The sequence below is a fragment of the Python bivittatus genome, unplaced genomic scaffold, assembly GCF_059951505.1.
Source record: "Python bivittatus isolate LINGU-HERP-01145 unplaced genomic scaffold, Pbiv_v1 ctg000480_np1212, whole genome shotgun sequence".
Taxonomy (NCBI): Eukaryota; Metazoa; Chordata; class Lepidosauria; order Squamata; family Pythonidae; genus Python; species Python bivittatus.
The window spans coordinates 55,378,536-55,393,826 of NW_028277075.1; the positions used below are offsets into that span (position 1 = coordinate 55,378,536).

Here is a 15,291-nt window from a genome sequence, read left to right on the forward strand (position 1 = left end):
ACTTCAGAAGGCCTTTTTCCTATGAATCTTGGTGATCTAGCCAGGACAATGGAAAAAACAGATGGAAGCAAAAATCCCTCTTGCTTCTACTGATTAAAGGTAAGGAAAAAGGAAATAGAACTGTACTTGCATGGTGAGGGAGTAGTAGGAAACAAAGTGGAAACACAGGGTGTGGACTGACAGATCCTTTCTGCCTAGGATTTTAATTTGAGCCAGGGAAGAATTTCGTTATTTAAAAGTTCATCTCTCATTTGAGAACCTGGAACTTTTAAATATGTCCTCTGAGCCACAGGGCTGGAAGAATTTGGATGGAATTTCTAGTTCAGTTTGGAATTTACCAAAGCAACCTTCCTTAAACTGCTGCATCCCAAATACTCTAGACTATAAATTCCATAATTGTGGAGTCCTTGGTGCTGTCTGCGCTTGGTTGCTTGCTTGCAGACATTTCATTACCTGACTAGGTAACATCATTAGTGCTAGTGAATGTGGGGTTTGCTCCCTGTTTATATACACTAGCTTGCCCTGCCAGTGTTGCTGGGGGTGTGGTTTTATTCTTGGTAGTTCCCTGATTAGGGTATTGTTTTCTGCTTGATTGTTTGTCTGGTGTTAATCCCTGCTTATCTGGGTGTTGGCTGCTGGAAAAGATGTGTTCTGGTCTTTTTGTTTCCTTCTTAGCTTTTTTATTGTCTGTTTTGAATGGTATCTAAATGTGGTTTATCTCTATGTGTCTGTTGACGGCTTACTTGCCTGAATGCCAAGCTTCCAGGAATTCCCTAGCGTTTTTGGATTTAGCTTGGTCTAGGATGCTCACAGTTTCCCAATTGAAACCATGGTTGAGTCTGTCCATGTGTTGTGAGGTTAAAGAGTTTTCATCGTGTCTTCTATCTGCTAGTTGGTGTTCATGTATATGCTTTGCTAGTCTTCTGCCTGTCTGTCCTGCATAATGGCTGTTAAGTCCTTACACGGTATGTTATAAATGACTCCTATTTTTTCTTCTTGGGCTACTGGGTCTTTTGGTTTACTTAAGATGTTTTGGAGGGCTTTGGTTGGTTTGTATGCTATGGTGATGTTGTGTGGTTATAATAGTTTGTTGGTTGTTTCTGAGACATTTTTGATATACAGTAGTGTTATTCTTTCATAGCTTGTGTTGGTTGTGCTGTAGTGGGTTCAGTGGTCAGGTACTTTTTGATAAAGTTGCGTGGGTTAGAAGGTGTTGTATGGATGGTCTTATTTCCTTTTTTTGGTGTTCTGAGTTGCTGCAGTGCGTTTGTACTTGTCTGAGTAATGTTCTTACGCAGCTTCTCTTGTGGGATATCAAACTGAAAGTAGGTAGTAAGGCAGATGTTGATGAGGTTCATGATTCTGGGTATTTCGATCTTAGTGCATCTGACTAGGTCAGGTGTGTTGTGTAGTACTGCTGCCATAGATTCTTTCACTAGTTCTGGATCTATGGGCATCAAGAGTGCTGTGACATCAAATGAAACCATACTTTCATCTTCTTCCATTTTTAGATCTTTCTGGCATTAACTTCAGACAAAATAATTTTGTCAGATCTTTCAACCTAGAAATAACATTCCCGTCCCACATTTCAAGTGTGTATATTTACCTGCATTTGAGAACAAAGGATGCTCTGAAAATAGCATCAGAGGAGATACACAGTCTCCAAGATCTCAGTGTCATCTCAAGGAATAGGTTCACTACTGTTTATGAGTCTTTGTGGAGTATGGTGGTATAAAAATATAGCAAATAAATACCTTTTGTTTATGCTAGATCCATTTACCTCCAGTTGCAAGGTCTTAAATGGTTTGGCAAAATTGTTACTGAATCCCAAATATATCCAAGTATGGCTCTTTTACCGCTACTGATTGTTTTGCCACTTGCCATATGCTCCTGCCCCTGGAAATCTCTTGGATACTATCTATCTACCTATGATAAAATGGTTGACGTTTCTCATACAACCTGAAATTGTAAAGTACGAGAATCCTTGAAAGTGTCTCTCTCTCTCTCTCTCTCTCTCCCTCCCTCCCTCCCTCCCTCTCTCTCCCTCTCTCCCTCTCTCTCTCTTGGTGTTTACTGCGATGTAGGTTTCTTTGTCCTCCAGTACGTCCTTGGCGTTTTGTGTGTATTGTGTTCTGTCCATGATAACTGTAGTTCAGCCTTTGTCTGCTTGGAGGATGGTGATGGTTTGGTCTTTCTTTAGCTTTCCGAGGGCTGCTCTGTCCTCTGCTTTTTGTTGATTTTGCTTCTGTGTTCTTCTGGTCTGTATGATTGTCTGCCTTGTGTTTCTTTGAGAAGACCAAGGACTCCACAGTTGAATCATAAGCTACATATATTCTCTTCTGTTGGAATTCCATAATTCCAAAACTGCAGTGTATTTTGATGGGAATTCTAGTAAGTAATCTCACATATCAGAAGGGTGCCATGATAGCTAATATATATGATCAATGCCAGATCTGAGTTTTCTAAGAAAAAAGCACCATGGATAAAGAACATTCATTGTCACTATGCTTGCCAGCCAGTCCCAAACTATAAACATGTATTGTTAAATATAGATTTTATCTAACGCAAACTGTTCGATTTTATCTAACGCAAACTGTATCTAAGAAATTGGGATAGACACTGCTGAACAGACGAAGGTGCAAAGGCACTGGTGAAAGAAAGAGAACATGCAAGTTACAAACTGTATTAGGGAACTTGAGCCCTTGAAAAAGGATAGTTTGTCTGACATAAGTCAGACTAAATAAAACTCAGATAAGGCACTCAGAAGACAATTTGAGACTGTATGCATGTGTGTGTTGAGCCTGCACTGCTAAATTGGTAATCTGATCCTCTGACAATACTTCTGATTCACTGTATTCAGTTTTAGAGTGATTTTGAATAGCTTGCAACAGTAGAAAACTTTCACCACCTCCTTTAGCAAATGGAATCTACAACTTTGTGTAAATAATTACGATAAATAATTATTTATTATTTACGATAAATATAGGTTATCAGTAATAGTGACAATAATTTATTTTTGTATCTTGAAAGATGATTTATATATTAGTGCAAGGGTGAAGTAGTTTTGTGGCCCTTTATATGTTGCTGAACTATACATTCTCAACAATGCCAGCTAATATAGACCATGCTGGGAACTGTAGTTCAGCAATAACTGAAGACTCAGTTTTCCTGTCGCTACATTAGAGTGAGCTTTCAGGGGTATATTTCAGCAATGCTCTAGCATGTGTTTCTGTTTTATTGTATAGCCTTATGATCTGTCTCTTAGGCCTGGAAGATTCCTATTCTATAAAATGTGGCAACCCTTTCTCACCTAAGAAAAAAATACAAAATACAAATGAATCAACTATTTTAGGTAATTATCTGATGTGCATGTTTCCAAAATATATTAAACATATATTGTTTGTTTTTGTTTTGTTTTTGTTTGTTCACAGGCCTGCCTGCCAGTAAAGGAAATATTGTTCAATTAGTGAATTAATCTGCCTAAATTTTCTCGTGTTTGAACAGTTCTTAAAAATAACTTTTTCTGTTTTAATTTATTATTTTCACATCTTGCAGCAACCAGCAAAATAGAAAAGGCATTGCTGCCTCTCTGGACAGAAATAGGATAAATATTTTAAGGTACCACTTGCATGTGTGCCTTTTATAAGCGATTTAAAAAACATGTATATTTAAAAAATATAACCTTCAAGCTGGTCTTTAATCAGTTACTTGACTGCAGCTATAGTATTGTTTTAATTTTATTTTAAAAAGTTTGTCACCTTTTAATTATCTCAGATCAGAAGATTTGAATATCAGAGCAATCAACTGATTTCAGGGTACAACATGCTTATCCATGCTTAGTGTGACATGTTTCCTTCTTTAGTAGCTTGGACTCATCATTTGACATTAAAGTGGATGAAAGTTGCTGCTATACGCTTTATTACTAAATTAACTGAACCCAGCCATAATCTATCATCAGTGGTTAACAAACCACAGTGTCTGTGTTCAGACAACATGGTAAGCCAAAACAAACTCCAGTATGGCTTATTATAATAATCTGGTTATACTACCCACTAATAATTTGATTTGTTTGGCTTTGGCTTAGACATTGTGGTTTGTTGCAAGTTCCTCAACTACTTCAAATGTTCCTATAACTTCAGTGTGCTATATATTTTGGCTTGGTTTGTTGGTTTGCTTTCATTTTTTGGCTCTCTTGAGATGAGGATTTTTTTGTATATTTTATTTATTTATTTGTTCACTCCATTTATACGGCGGCCTATTCACCTTGCAGCTCTGGATGGCTAACAAAGATTTAAAACATCAAATGCAAAGGAAAATGATAAGATAATAAAAGGAAGAAAACATGTTGCACTGGGGGCAAGACACACAACTGATATATGTAGAGAATTAAATGTGGCATGTGAAAGCCATCTATATTATCTGCTTGGTTTTGGCAAAGAATTCAATTTATTTGAAAGTAATTACTCTACTGTTTCTTTCTGAAGATCTCTCTATCATCAGGACATCTATAACTTTTAAGTTTAATCAAGGAAAATGTAACTTGAAAAAGAGTAAGATGTTTCAGGATGCTCTTCACCATGTAATACCAGGTATGAATGATAGTGATGGTTAAAAATGGTTGATCTTGTAGATCATTTATGTCTTGATAGGATTTGGGGGTTTCTGTTGATGCAGTGATTCACAATTCTTCTCAGATTTGGGGTATAACTCTAAATGTTTCCAGAACAGTTTGCTGGTATGTGACATGCTAAATATCTGAACTGGTAGCTGCAGTTGTTTGTCATTTGTAACCATCTGGAATTAATCATATAGCCCCACACCCATTTACTCAGCAACATTTATCAAGCTTTAGCAAATGCCCAGTAACATATATGGCCAAGTTGCTGCTTCCTTTAATTTTGTCCACACAGAGAAACATAATTCAATAATGGAGAACTTCTACTATGTAAACCTAACATGCAGTTCTGGCAAGAAAACTCTTGGAGACCTCGGCAAAATGAAGGCAGCTAGAGAAATGTTTATATCTGCAGACTTTGAGCTTGAAACAGACCAAAAGGAGGTGACAGGTTGGTTGGAAAAGAACCCACAGTACAACTGAAAGGCTTCATTTCTGACAAAGCTTTGTTGCAGTTTGATCTTTGGGTTCTCTCTTTCGTTTCCATTTCTGTGCAAAAAAGAAAAAAAAGTATCTCCTGTTTTGAAGCTTAGTATGCCTTTTCCATATGATCAGAAAGCTACTGTGGCTTAAGATGTTATTGTTCTACATTATCGTCTGTTTTGTGTGCCTTGAAAATTTTACCTCAGTACAATATTTGTTCCTATAATACAGGCAGGCTGCCTTCTCAGTTGTTGCACTAACTACTTCTTTTAACCTAGTGGTTGTATACTTCCAAGTTTTCTGTTCCTAATCACTGCTACCTGCTCTTTCCTAGACACATGTAATTTGAGCTGCGCACGTAAAAGGACTGAGAAGAGGCTTCGTAAAGCTATCAGAACTTTGCGGAAGGTCATCAACAAAGAGCAGTTCCATATTCGCCTCTCTGGTGTAGATCATGGTGTGGCCCGAAAGCCTCCCCGGGCAGTAGGTATGCAGGAGCTCTGCAGCCCGGGTCAAAAGCATGTTGATAACAAATGTGGTAAGCACAACAATGATCAGAAATTAATATTTACATCAGATATGCATCTGGTCTTCTTTGGGTCATTTGATCTGCCTGAAACTCACAATATCAGAAAATCAGTGCAGCTATTGAAGGAATGGCTAGAGCAATAAATGCCAGATTTCCACATTTTATAGCATCACAAAAATTATTTGTGGAAAAATAATGAATCTGATGTCAAGATTATTTTCTTTGCCCTTAATTTGAGTCTTCTTTGTTATTTCTATTAACTTCCACTGTTTCAGACATAAGCTTTGTGATCTATTTTCTATTCATAGTTCTGTTTTTTCAATTATCTGAAATCATCTGTTAGTTTCATAATACTTAGTACTGTATACAGTATGTACTTTATTGCTTATCTCATTTATCACATTTAAAGCATAGCAAATACAAAAGATGTTTATTTAAAAACGTGTATTAACTCCATGAGTAAATTGAACTGAACAGCGATGCAATCCTTGATACATATTTTAAAACAAAAGCTATAAAAGGAACTACCAGGATTACAAAAACAAAATGGAAACATGAGATTCCAGTACTAAAGTTTCAATAGCAAATTGGCAGGATTATTACCTGTATTTCAGATCATATGGGAAACATAACTTTACTTGATATAATGAGAATGAATTCTATTGAACTTCAAGCTTTCGTGCTTTCCTCTCTTCTGCTTGGAAATATTCCCTTTTTGTTTTACTGTACCATGCCATATCATTCAGGCCAATGATCTTTTCATTTGTCCTACATATTTTTATCTTTAGAAAGACAGGATGAATAAATAGGCATGGAGAATCTCTGATTTGGTTGAGTAGAACCTAGAGGAGTGTGAGTCCCTCATAGGGACCTGTTCTCTCTTCAAGGCACCACCCCTTTCCCAAGAAAAGAGCTTCACTCTGATTTGCAGCAAATTAGAAGTAAGCCTTTTCCTCTTCTTTTGCAGGAAAAGGGCAGTTCTTTTCTCCATTTTCAGGAGGATGGTCGCCATGATTGTTCCTTCCTCCCTCTGCTTGCAGAAAAATACTTCCCTCTTCTGAGAAGGTGAAGTCCTGGAACTATTGTTTGAAGGCAGCAGAAATGGGGTTTGGAAGTAGGCTTCCCTTCTCTGAAACAGCAGCCATGATATAATGTCTTCAAACCACCTGAACTGGGGATGGGAAGAAAGAATCCAGCCCTTGATTTGTATCCCCACTATCTCTCTTTTGCAATTTTAGTCAATTATTTTATTTTAATATTGAGATACCTTTAATTATGATATTAAGTCACTTGAGGCAGCAAATAAATAATAGTAAATAAGTAAATCTACAAAATAATTTTTATTGAAAGCAATATGAAGTCATTCTTCATCAGAGACAGGTTAACTTGCGCCACAGTTTTGATATGGCTAATATCCACTGTATTGCAACTTTTTCCCTTTTAAATGACAGGGTCTTGAACAGAATACTAGAGGCTAATACATTTTCTAAACCAGAGATAAATAGCTAACTATTCTTGCTGTTTCAGGAATAATAGATTTAAGAACCCAGTCCTTATGCACATAATTTCTCCATATGATCACAGCCTGTGAACCAGTAAGAAGCCAAAACAACAACAACATCAAAAGATTCTGAAACAATATGTGAAGCAGCTGAGAGATACATTCCATTAGTTTTTGTCTTTTTTCTTATGAAATCAGGGCATGGGTCTTCAGGGGGCGGTTAGTTGTGGATCATGACCTCTTTTACGAGGTTCACCACCTTAGTCAATGAGAGACTATAGTGTTTGTCCACAGCATCAAAAACTCCACAGCTAAAACTAGCTGAATAGAGAGAAAGAACCTTTAAATGTCTTTAAAACTTCTAATCCAGGCTCCCTTAGGGTGCCTCTCTCCCCATCTATCTTTTGCATCAGAATAGCTTTTACTATTTCACCCTTGAAACTGTTGTATAAGTAAGAATGGGGTTTTAATGGTCAGTGAACACAACAGAAAAGAGTGGATACAGGAATAGAGTCTGTTGAAGGTGAATGGTTCTTAACTTCATTTGAAGGAGAGAAAAAAAAAAGCAAGCAGAAAGTTTGCTGAATCCTTAATGGAGTCTCATTATTTCCAAACTATTGGTCTTTGTTTTCAAAGGAGGCAGTTTTTGTATTCTGTGGAACACCTTATGGGGTTTTTTTGCTGTGATATTGTTGTTTCATTCATACACAAGGATCAGTAGTTACAAGAAATGGTGTCTTTGAAAGATAGTACACACAGCCATTGATTTTAGGAGATCTGATCACTTTATAGAGGGAAATTTTATACAGGAAAGCACCAATCTCACTGTTGGTCCTCCAGATCTTGTCCATGATGCCTGGGGCTGTTAGAAGCTGCCATTCAGCAACATTTGGGGAACCACAGGTTTCCTAACTCTGCTTTATGACCCTGAAGAAGAGTATCAAGAGTACCTCAGGAGAATGCTTAAAGCAACTATGTGATGTGTAGCTTTCATTTTGAGCAGAGGAAGAGATTGCTATTTTAAATAAGAGTTCCAGTGTTAAAGGATCTATCTGTTCCTGATTATTTAATTAAAGTTGTTTCCCAGTTTAGTCACACATATGAAGGCGATCTTTTAAATAACTCTTGTTTTTTTTCTCTTGCCTCTGTTCAAATCGTTAAGTAGGTATAAGTCCAGACAATAGCTATGGATTCACTCGTTTAAAAAAAACCTGGTTGAATAACATATAAGCCTCACTGGTATTAGGAGGAGAATTACAGCCAATTTTATGCATTTTATATATGTGTGCGGCTAGGAAAAATAATTCCCAGTAGTGCGTCCTATTTTCAGTTTCATAGGGTTGTAGACTTTGCATATACATAATTGTTCAACTGAAATCAATAGATCACTGGGAAGAATATCGCTCAGCTTATATGGCTACTTCCTTTTTTAGAATGCTTGATCTTGTAGTCCAGTGGTGCAGTTAGTCTAGAATTCTCTTACCTGTCAAGGGCCACATTCTCTCAGAAATGATTTATAAAAGACAACTCAAAGGATGGGCATGAAGCAAACAGATGTTCTCACTTGAACATCCCCTTTTTCTCTTTCTGGCACCCTTTTCAGCATTGGTATCAGAAAGAAATAGAGATAGGTCTTATTATAAGTCTGACCTGATTTCTTTCATAAGGAATTGAATTCTAATATTACTCTGAAAGATAGATGCAGTTGCTGACTCCTCTATTAGAGATCCTGCTCAGTTGTTCTTCCAGGGTTCTTTCACTTGAAATGTTGGTGGTCAAACCAGATACGTTTCATCTGGAAAGCATGTGTTCTTGTGAGTATGTTATAGGATTTCTAGTCCAAGTTCATGTCTCAGTTCTTATAGACCAACTTTTTAAAAATGGACCCAGAACAATAGAAAGCAGGTGAAAAGAGCCATTTGCCTTGAACATTTTTTTTTTTTTGTAAAAATACCTCTGTCTGTCTACAGGAAAAGTAGAAGGATTTTCTTCTTCAGGATCTCAAAGGAAAACCATAATGGGACAAAATTCAATTTTCCTCTTCCAAAAATATCCTCTGTAGTTGTAAACATTCTTGATGTTTCAGAACAAAGTGGTGCTATTTATATCATTGTGCTGCTCTAAGTGAAGAAGGATTGATTTGCTATTTACACATTGCAAGTGAAATTCTGCAAATTCATAAATTGTGAAGCTTATGTTATAGCAGTCTTTGTTCAGGAATAATAATGATGGTTAGCAATTCAGTGAAATAATACACTTCTAACTGTAAAGAGCACACTCTAACGAAGGTTGAAGCTTCACCCTGTGTAATATTCATTCTCTTTATTAAAGAGAAAATACTTCTGTGACTGACTGTTTTGCCTTCTATTGTTAGCTAGCTGCAGTGTTGGAACATATTTTGATGGGGAACGAGAAGGTTGTATTTTATGTCCTAATGGAACTTATCAAGACAATGAAGGTCAAATTGTCTGTGAACCTTGTCCAAATCTTCAACATTCTGGGGACTCAAAAACAGCTGGTGCTCGCAGTATATCTGAATGTGGAGGTAAGGATGTTATGCAATACAGTGTGTTGGAAAGAATGAACTGTTATTGCTTCTCCCTCTTTTATATATTCTGAAAAATACTCATTAACTTTAGGCTAAATGTTACAATGCTAGAGTTCAGCTAAATAATTTAGAGAAAAAAGTAGGCGTTGCTCTTCACTGCAGGTGAATGCATAGTAGATGATAATATGTCTGCAGCTGTGAAGGCAGATAGAATATAACATTCCCTTTCCCATTATTAATTGCTCTGAAACAGGTAGAAAAGGATATCACGGTGTTTCTGTAGAATCTCACTGGGGAATATTGGCCTGAATAAAGGCAAGAGTCACTGGTCTGAGATGGGCGGCTATATAAATTGAATAAATAAATAAATAAATAATAAAGTTCTTGGCTTCCAACATGATCCTAGCCATGAGATTCTTCTTGATCTTTGATCAGTTTAGCAATGCATTTTTGCTACAGCATAGGGAATAGTGGAAATAAAGAGAAACTAATAGGATATACTAGGGGCTAAGGAGAATAACCTATACTACCTACTGAACATCAATTTCTGATCATCCAGAACAGCAGGGATTGCCTAAGTGTGAAACTGCCCAGATATGTTCCCAGTATTCATTCATGAGAGGATTTTATAGTACATCAGTAAAGGCTCAAATTCTAAACTCAGGAATTAAATGCTGCTAATGGAAGCACCCAGGGCCTCTTGGTAGTATATCAGGGTTGTGGCAAACAAGAGGGCTGTCAGACAGTGATTTAAGCTGTGTGTTAGAGACCACAGACAATTGCTTGCAGCATGGGAACAATCAAGTAAATCCTGTAGTTTAGATCATTTTTCTTGGATAGTTAAGAATACACCAGTTGAACTCTTTAAAGACTATGGGTTCATTTTACTCAGTAATCAAACTGTATTTTGCCTGTTAAATTTATTCAGTGGATTTTTCAAGAGGGCATGTTGAAAGCTAAATTTATTATATTTAAAGACATTTTTGTGGATATATTTTAATGCCATGCAAGATGGGAAAAAGGCATTGGAACTACAAAAGTACAGTATGATTCTGGGCTGAATATTCTGAAATAAATTTCAGTATTTTTAAATACAGCAGTTTTACTTCTAGAAAGTGCTCCCTGTATGGAAAAGTTAGATACATTATAAAGCTAACTTATATCAAAATATGAATATTGGTTTATTTAGCCTAATATCGCTTACTCTGACAGGCAGCACTGCCCAGATTTTCGTACAGGAGTCTAGCCATATGTGGAAATGCGAGGGATTGAACATGTGAGTTTTCTTGTCCTGGCCTTAATGGGGCTATGATCCTTTCCCAGGGCTCTCATTTGATGGGTCTGTGGAGAATTTTCCTGAATAAGCAAATGATTGATGAATATATAGGGAGAAAATTGCTAGCTAACAGTGCTTACCTACTGAAAAAGGGATAGGGAATATTTGCTCCTTCTTCTTAGCCATTATACAATGAAAATATTTAATACTACTGGATATATGCATACATACATACATACTACATACATGTACACATACATATATACCTTGATGGAAAAATAGAATTTCAAAGATCTAACATACCTTCTTTTGATCTTTGTTCTTAATATATTATTCTTTATCTCAATTGTGGTAGTATATTAGATTTTAACATGGTATTCCTTTTTCATGGCATGCTAAATTTCTATGAAAGAGATTTTAATGTGGAATAGAATTCAAGCATGCAATTCTCTATCTGCATTCTTACTCAGTATGAGTCCCCAAAATATTCTACCCTATGATGCTTCTGATCGAATAGTTTGGCTTAATAGTTTGAGCCAAACAATCTAACTCATCCTCTAATTTTTTTCTAGTACAACAAAAACAGACCTTTTGTTTGATTTTATAGTGAATTTTATACTTCCCATTCACAAGTCTCAGCATGGTGCACAATAAAATATCAACATAGAACATTTTGTAAAATAACTATACTCTTTACTTAAACTATCAGTTTCCAGTCGAGAAGTGTGGATGATATGTTACTTGATACCACAAGCATAGTTTGGTAACTAGTGTTACTAACCTTTACAATTACATCCGCCTTTAGATAAAGGAAAATAGCATATCCTCTGATTCAAATTAAATATCACTATCTAGGGAAAATACTTTAAATTTGCATATAGTTAGTACAAGCTCAAAGGAGAAAGTGTTGGGGGGAAAAGGGTTTTTTCATGTCCCTCGTGTCATGACTTATGGCTCACTGTCTACCATGCCATTTTATTCCTTGATTGCTGCAACGAGTGCATATGGTTCCTTCTGCTGCTTTATTCATAAGCCAAGGCCATTTTCCCTATTAAACACAGTTCATTAGCTGTAAACAAAATTCCTCATCCCTGACCAAGACCAGTTAGTGCCTTTTTTCTATGAACTTAAATAATCTGAAATGAAGCCAAGGCCAATTTAGCTCCTCCGAACAAAAACAGCCATTTGGTGAAGTGATTTACTGAAGCTGTAAACCACAACATAACAGTTTTAACAGCTCTTTAAAAGTTCAGAACTCCACAGTATAGCCAAACAATTGCAGCAGTAACCCATTGTCTTACAAAGTAGTTTAATCATTTGTTTTGTCTTTGCAATCTGCTTGCTGCAAATTTGGAAGATAGATTACTCAGAGATTTACATGGAAAATCTATAGGGAATGTGGATGTGTATATAATCAGTTCTAGTAGATTAGCTCTGTTTTGATAATATATGAGCATCAAAACAGTTCAGAAGCAGAGATATTAAAGACCAAGGATAGGAATTGAATGTAATTACTTCTACATTATCATCTATTTACGCATGGCCTGCATTTGTGTTAAGAAAGTACTATTTTCAATATAGTTTCACTATCATCTCTGCCTTGTGTGTGTCCTTCAACTTAACTGCAAGTGAGTGGGTTTTCAAGACAAGGTCTGTGGAAATAAATAAAAGATAAGCAGTACTAGGTGTTGTTAAAATATCTTCAAACAAAGGATAATCCTCTTTTTTTCTATTATCTGTTCATTCAGCATTTAGGCTAAATGAGTTTATTACTTCATTGAATGGAGGTGAACTGGGATAGAATATTGGGAGAGACATGCAAATTCATAATTCTTCTCCCCCCCAAAAAACTTATCATAATACCTTTATACAGACACCTGGTAGGGAGGATCACTGAGAATTAAGCTGTTATGCCCTCTTGCAGCTTTTCCTGACCTTGTCTCCTCCAGATGTGTTGAGATTATAACTCCCACAATTCTTAATCTGCATGAAAATGTGGACCCAACGTATATCTAAACAGCATGGGTTGGGATCCTATTTTGCAGCCTTGTTTTGTTTTTCTGAACAGTATACTTTAAGACAGACAAAGGAAGACAATTTATAAAAGGTAGAAGTGGAGGAGGTAGGAATGGAGAATTGTTTAAGACAAGACACAATTAGTTAATTATGCTATTTGTTTGCAATTTAAAAAAACATAAAATATTTTACTTCTTAATCTTGCTGATCGGATATAACAATACCAGATTATCTGCGCACAAGAATGCTTTCTCTGTTTCAAGTTATTAATCTCTAATACTTTTATTAGAATTGCAAGACTGATACACACAAGTCTGTTATTTTGAGTATAAGCTTTTTCTTTCACAAACAGCTAGGGCAGGAGAAGAAGCAACTGAAACACAACTATGTTATGAAGATGGGATACTTCTTGCCATAGCCCCAGTTTGGAAAAGTTAATCCATGCTAATTGCACAAGGGTAATAAATCCCTTTTTTGCTCCACTATCAAATCTGAATTTTTAACTATCATGATGATTCTTCAGCATTTACAGTAGCATATGACAGAGCCAATTCTCAATTAGTAATAGTTTAGTTAAGTGTATTACATCTGAATTTTCCAGTAAAAAAGCACCACAAGCCTATTAAAAATCTACTAACAGAAAGAGAGACTGGTACCATAGTACAATGGAAGCCATTGTTTTCTTACTGTAGGAGTAAGCAACTTTCTCTAAGTCAAGTCACATGTAAGTGTTAGAATTGAGAGCAAAGACAAGAAATTTTTGGTTTTTTACAAATATTAAAGGTTTAGCATTTGATTCTGTCAGCTGTATGTTGGTATAATTTTAAACTCATCTTGCTTCAGATTTTTATATATCTACTCTTTTATCCTTCTACTACACTCCAGGACAGTGTTCACCGGGTGAATATTCAGCCGATGGGTTTAAGCCCTGTCTTGCATGCCCTCCTGGAACATACCAACCTGAGCCAGGTCGGACATCTTGTTTTGCATGTGGAGGAGGTCTGATGACAAAAATTACCAGTGCAACATTGTTTCAGGATTGTGAGACTAAAAGTAAGAATGGCAAGTCTTCAAAACATAAGCCATCCCAACGTTTCAGTCCCAACGTTTTATGGTGAAAGGATCTCTCTCTCACCAGCTGCAAAATTGTTGAAATTTACGATAGTACTATTTACTAGGATAGACAGTGCTTTATTGCCTACCAGAATAGTTTTCACCATCCAGAATATAAGAGCAGTTAGTTTAAAATATCATATGTTAGACCTAAAATACTTTTTTAGGCAAGGAATAATTGGCATATTCTCCAATCAAGCAAGACAGACTAACCTCAGTGCCATTTCAAATAGTGAACTTCCTATAAAGGTTTCTGTTTTTTATAGGAAGTTGAATATATTCTTCACCTTTGTGCCTTCTTGTGTCATAAATGTTATTATGTGTGTCTATTATGCAATATACACATGTATTGAAAATCTATGCTTTGTGAGTAGTGCACCAGTTTGCAGATATACCATGAAAATCATATAAGCTTTTATTCATATAAGGTTATGAGCATGTCAACTTTGTATAAATTTCTTTTCAGAAAAATAGTTTTGAAATGATTTTAAGAGAAGTTCTTGTACATTATGCCATAATCTATCAAAACTATTGGTCCAACCTGCTTTCTTATTCTCATCTATAGTGCAGTGCTCACCTGGACACTTCTACAATACAACAATGCATCGTTGTATCCGCTGCCCAAATGGAACATATCAACCTGAGTTTGGACAAAATTACTGTATTTCATGTCCTGGAAACACAACTACTGATTACGATGGATCCACAAACATAATGCACTGCAAAGGTAAAGATTGGTGCCATATGACCAAAAAATAAGAACAGTGAATTTTAGAATCCAGATCAGTTATAACTTGCCCTGCTTATATTCAGTTCAATTGGCTTTTTTTTTTTTACATCGTTAAAGAATCCTTTGCCATAGTTCCACCTTGAGTTGCTGCGGTAACATTTCTATATATAGTAAATCACATGAGATTACTTTCCTTGGGGGAATTGCAGCTTACATTCTGCCAAGGAGTCAGGGCAGTCTAATAACAGAGCAACTAGGTTCAGTTTTGGTATAAATGTGTTCTCTAAGAAGTTTCTCCTGCTGCTCTGCTGCTGCTTCAGTTAATATGAGGTGTCCATAGTGTAAGAGTCTTTAATAATGCTTCTAGGAATCCTGTACTTTTACTATAATACCCTGTAACTTCTGCCCTTCACTCTTTCTCATTAACTCATAGAATGAAATTCATAAAAACTCATACTGTTTTTCAAGGACTTTCTTTAG

The 15,291-nt window shown here is 36.2% G+C and overlaps 1 protein-coding gene across 14 annotated transcripts in view; it reads left to right on the forward strand.

Annotated features, from left to right (window-relative positions):
- SCUBE2 (signal peptide, CUB domain and EGF like domain containing 2) overlaps positions 1-15,291 on the forward strand; it is a 71,410-nt gene that overhangs the window by 40,486 nt on the left and 15,633 nt on the right. For 11 of the 14 annotated variants that reach the window (XR_015797084.1, XR_015797085.1, XM_088145961.1 and 8 more), the window contains 7 exons: positions 3,266-3,352; positions 4,485-4,589; positions 4,911-5,066; positions 5,433-5,636; positions 9,503-9,673; positions 13,854-14,021; positions 14,647-14,808. Coding sequence is in view for 12 of the 14 variants with exons in the window: in XM_088145961.1 (XP_088002087.1) it covers positions 3,266-3,352; positions 4,485-4,589; positions 4,911-5,066; positions 5,433-5,636; positions 9,503-9,673; positions 13,854-14,021; positions 14,647-14,808 (1,053 nt within the window). In the remaining 2 variants the exon portion in view is untranslated. The remainder of the gene's footprint in view (positions 1-3,265; positions 3,353-4,484; positions 4,590-4,910; positions 5,067-5,432; positions 5,637-9,502; positions 9,674-13,853; positions 14,022-14,646; positions 14,809-15,291) is intronic. The other 3 variants (XM_025169664.2, XM_025169671.2, XM_025169694.2) reach the window with 3 other exon arrangements.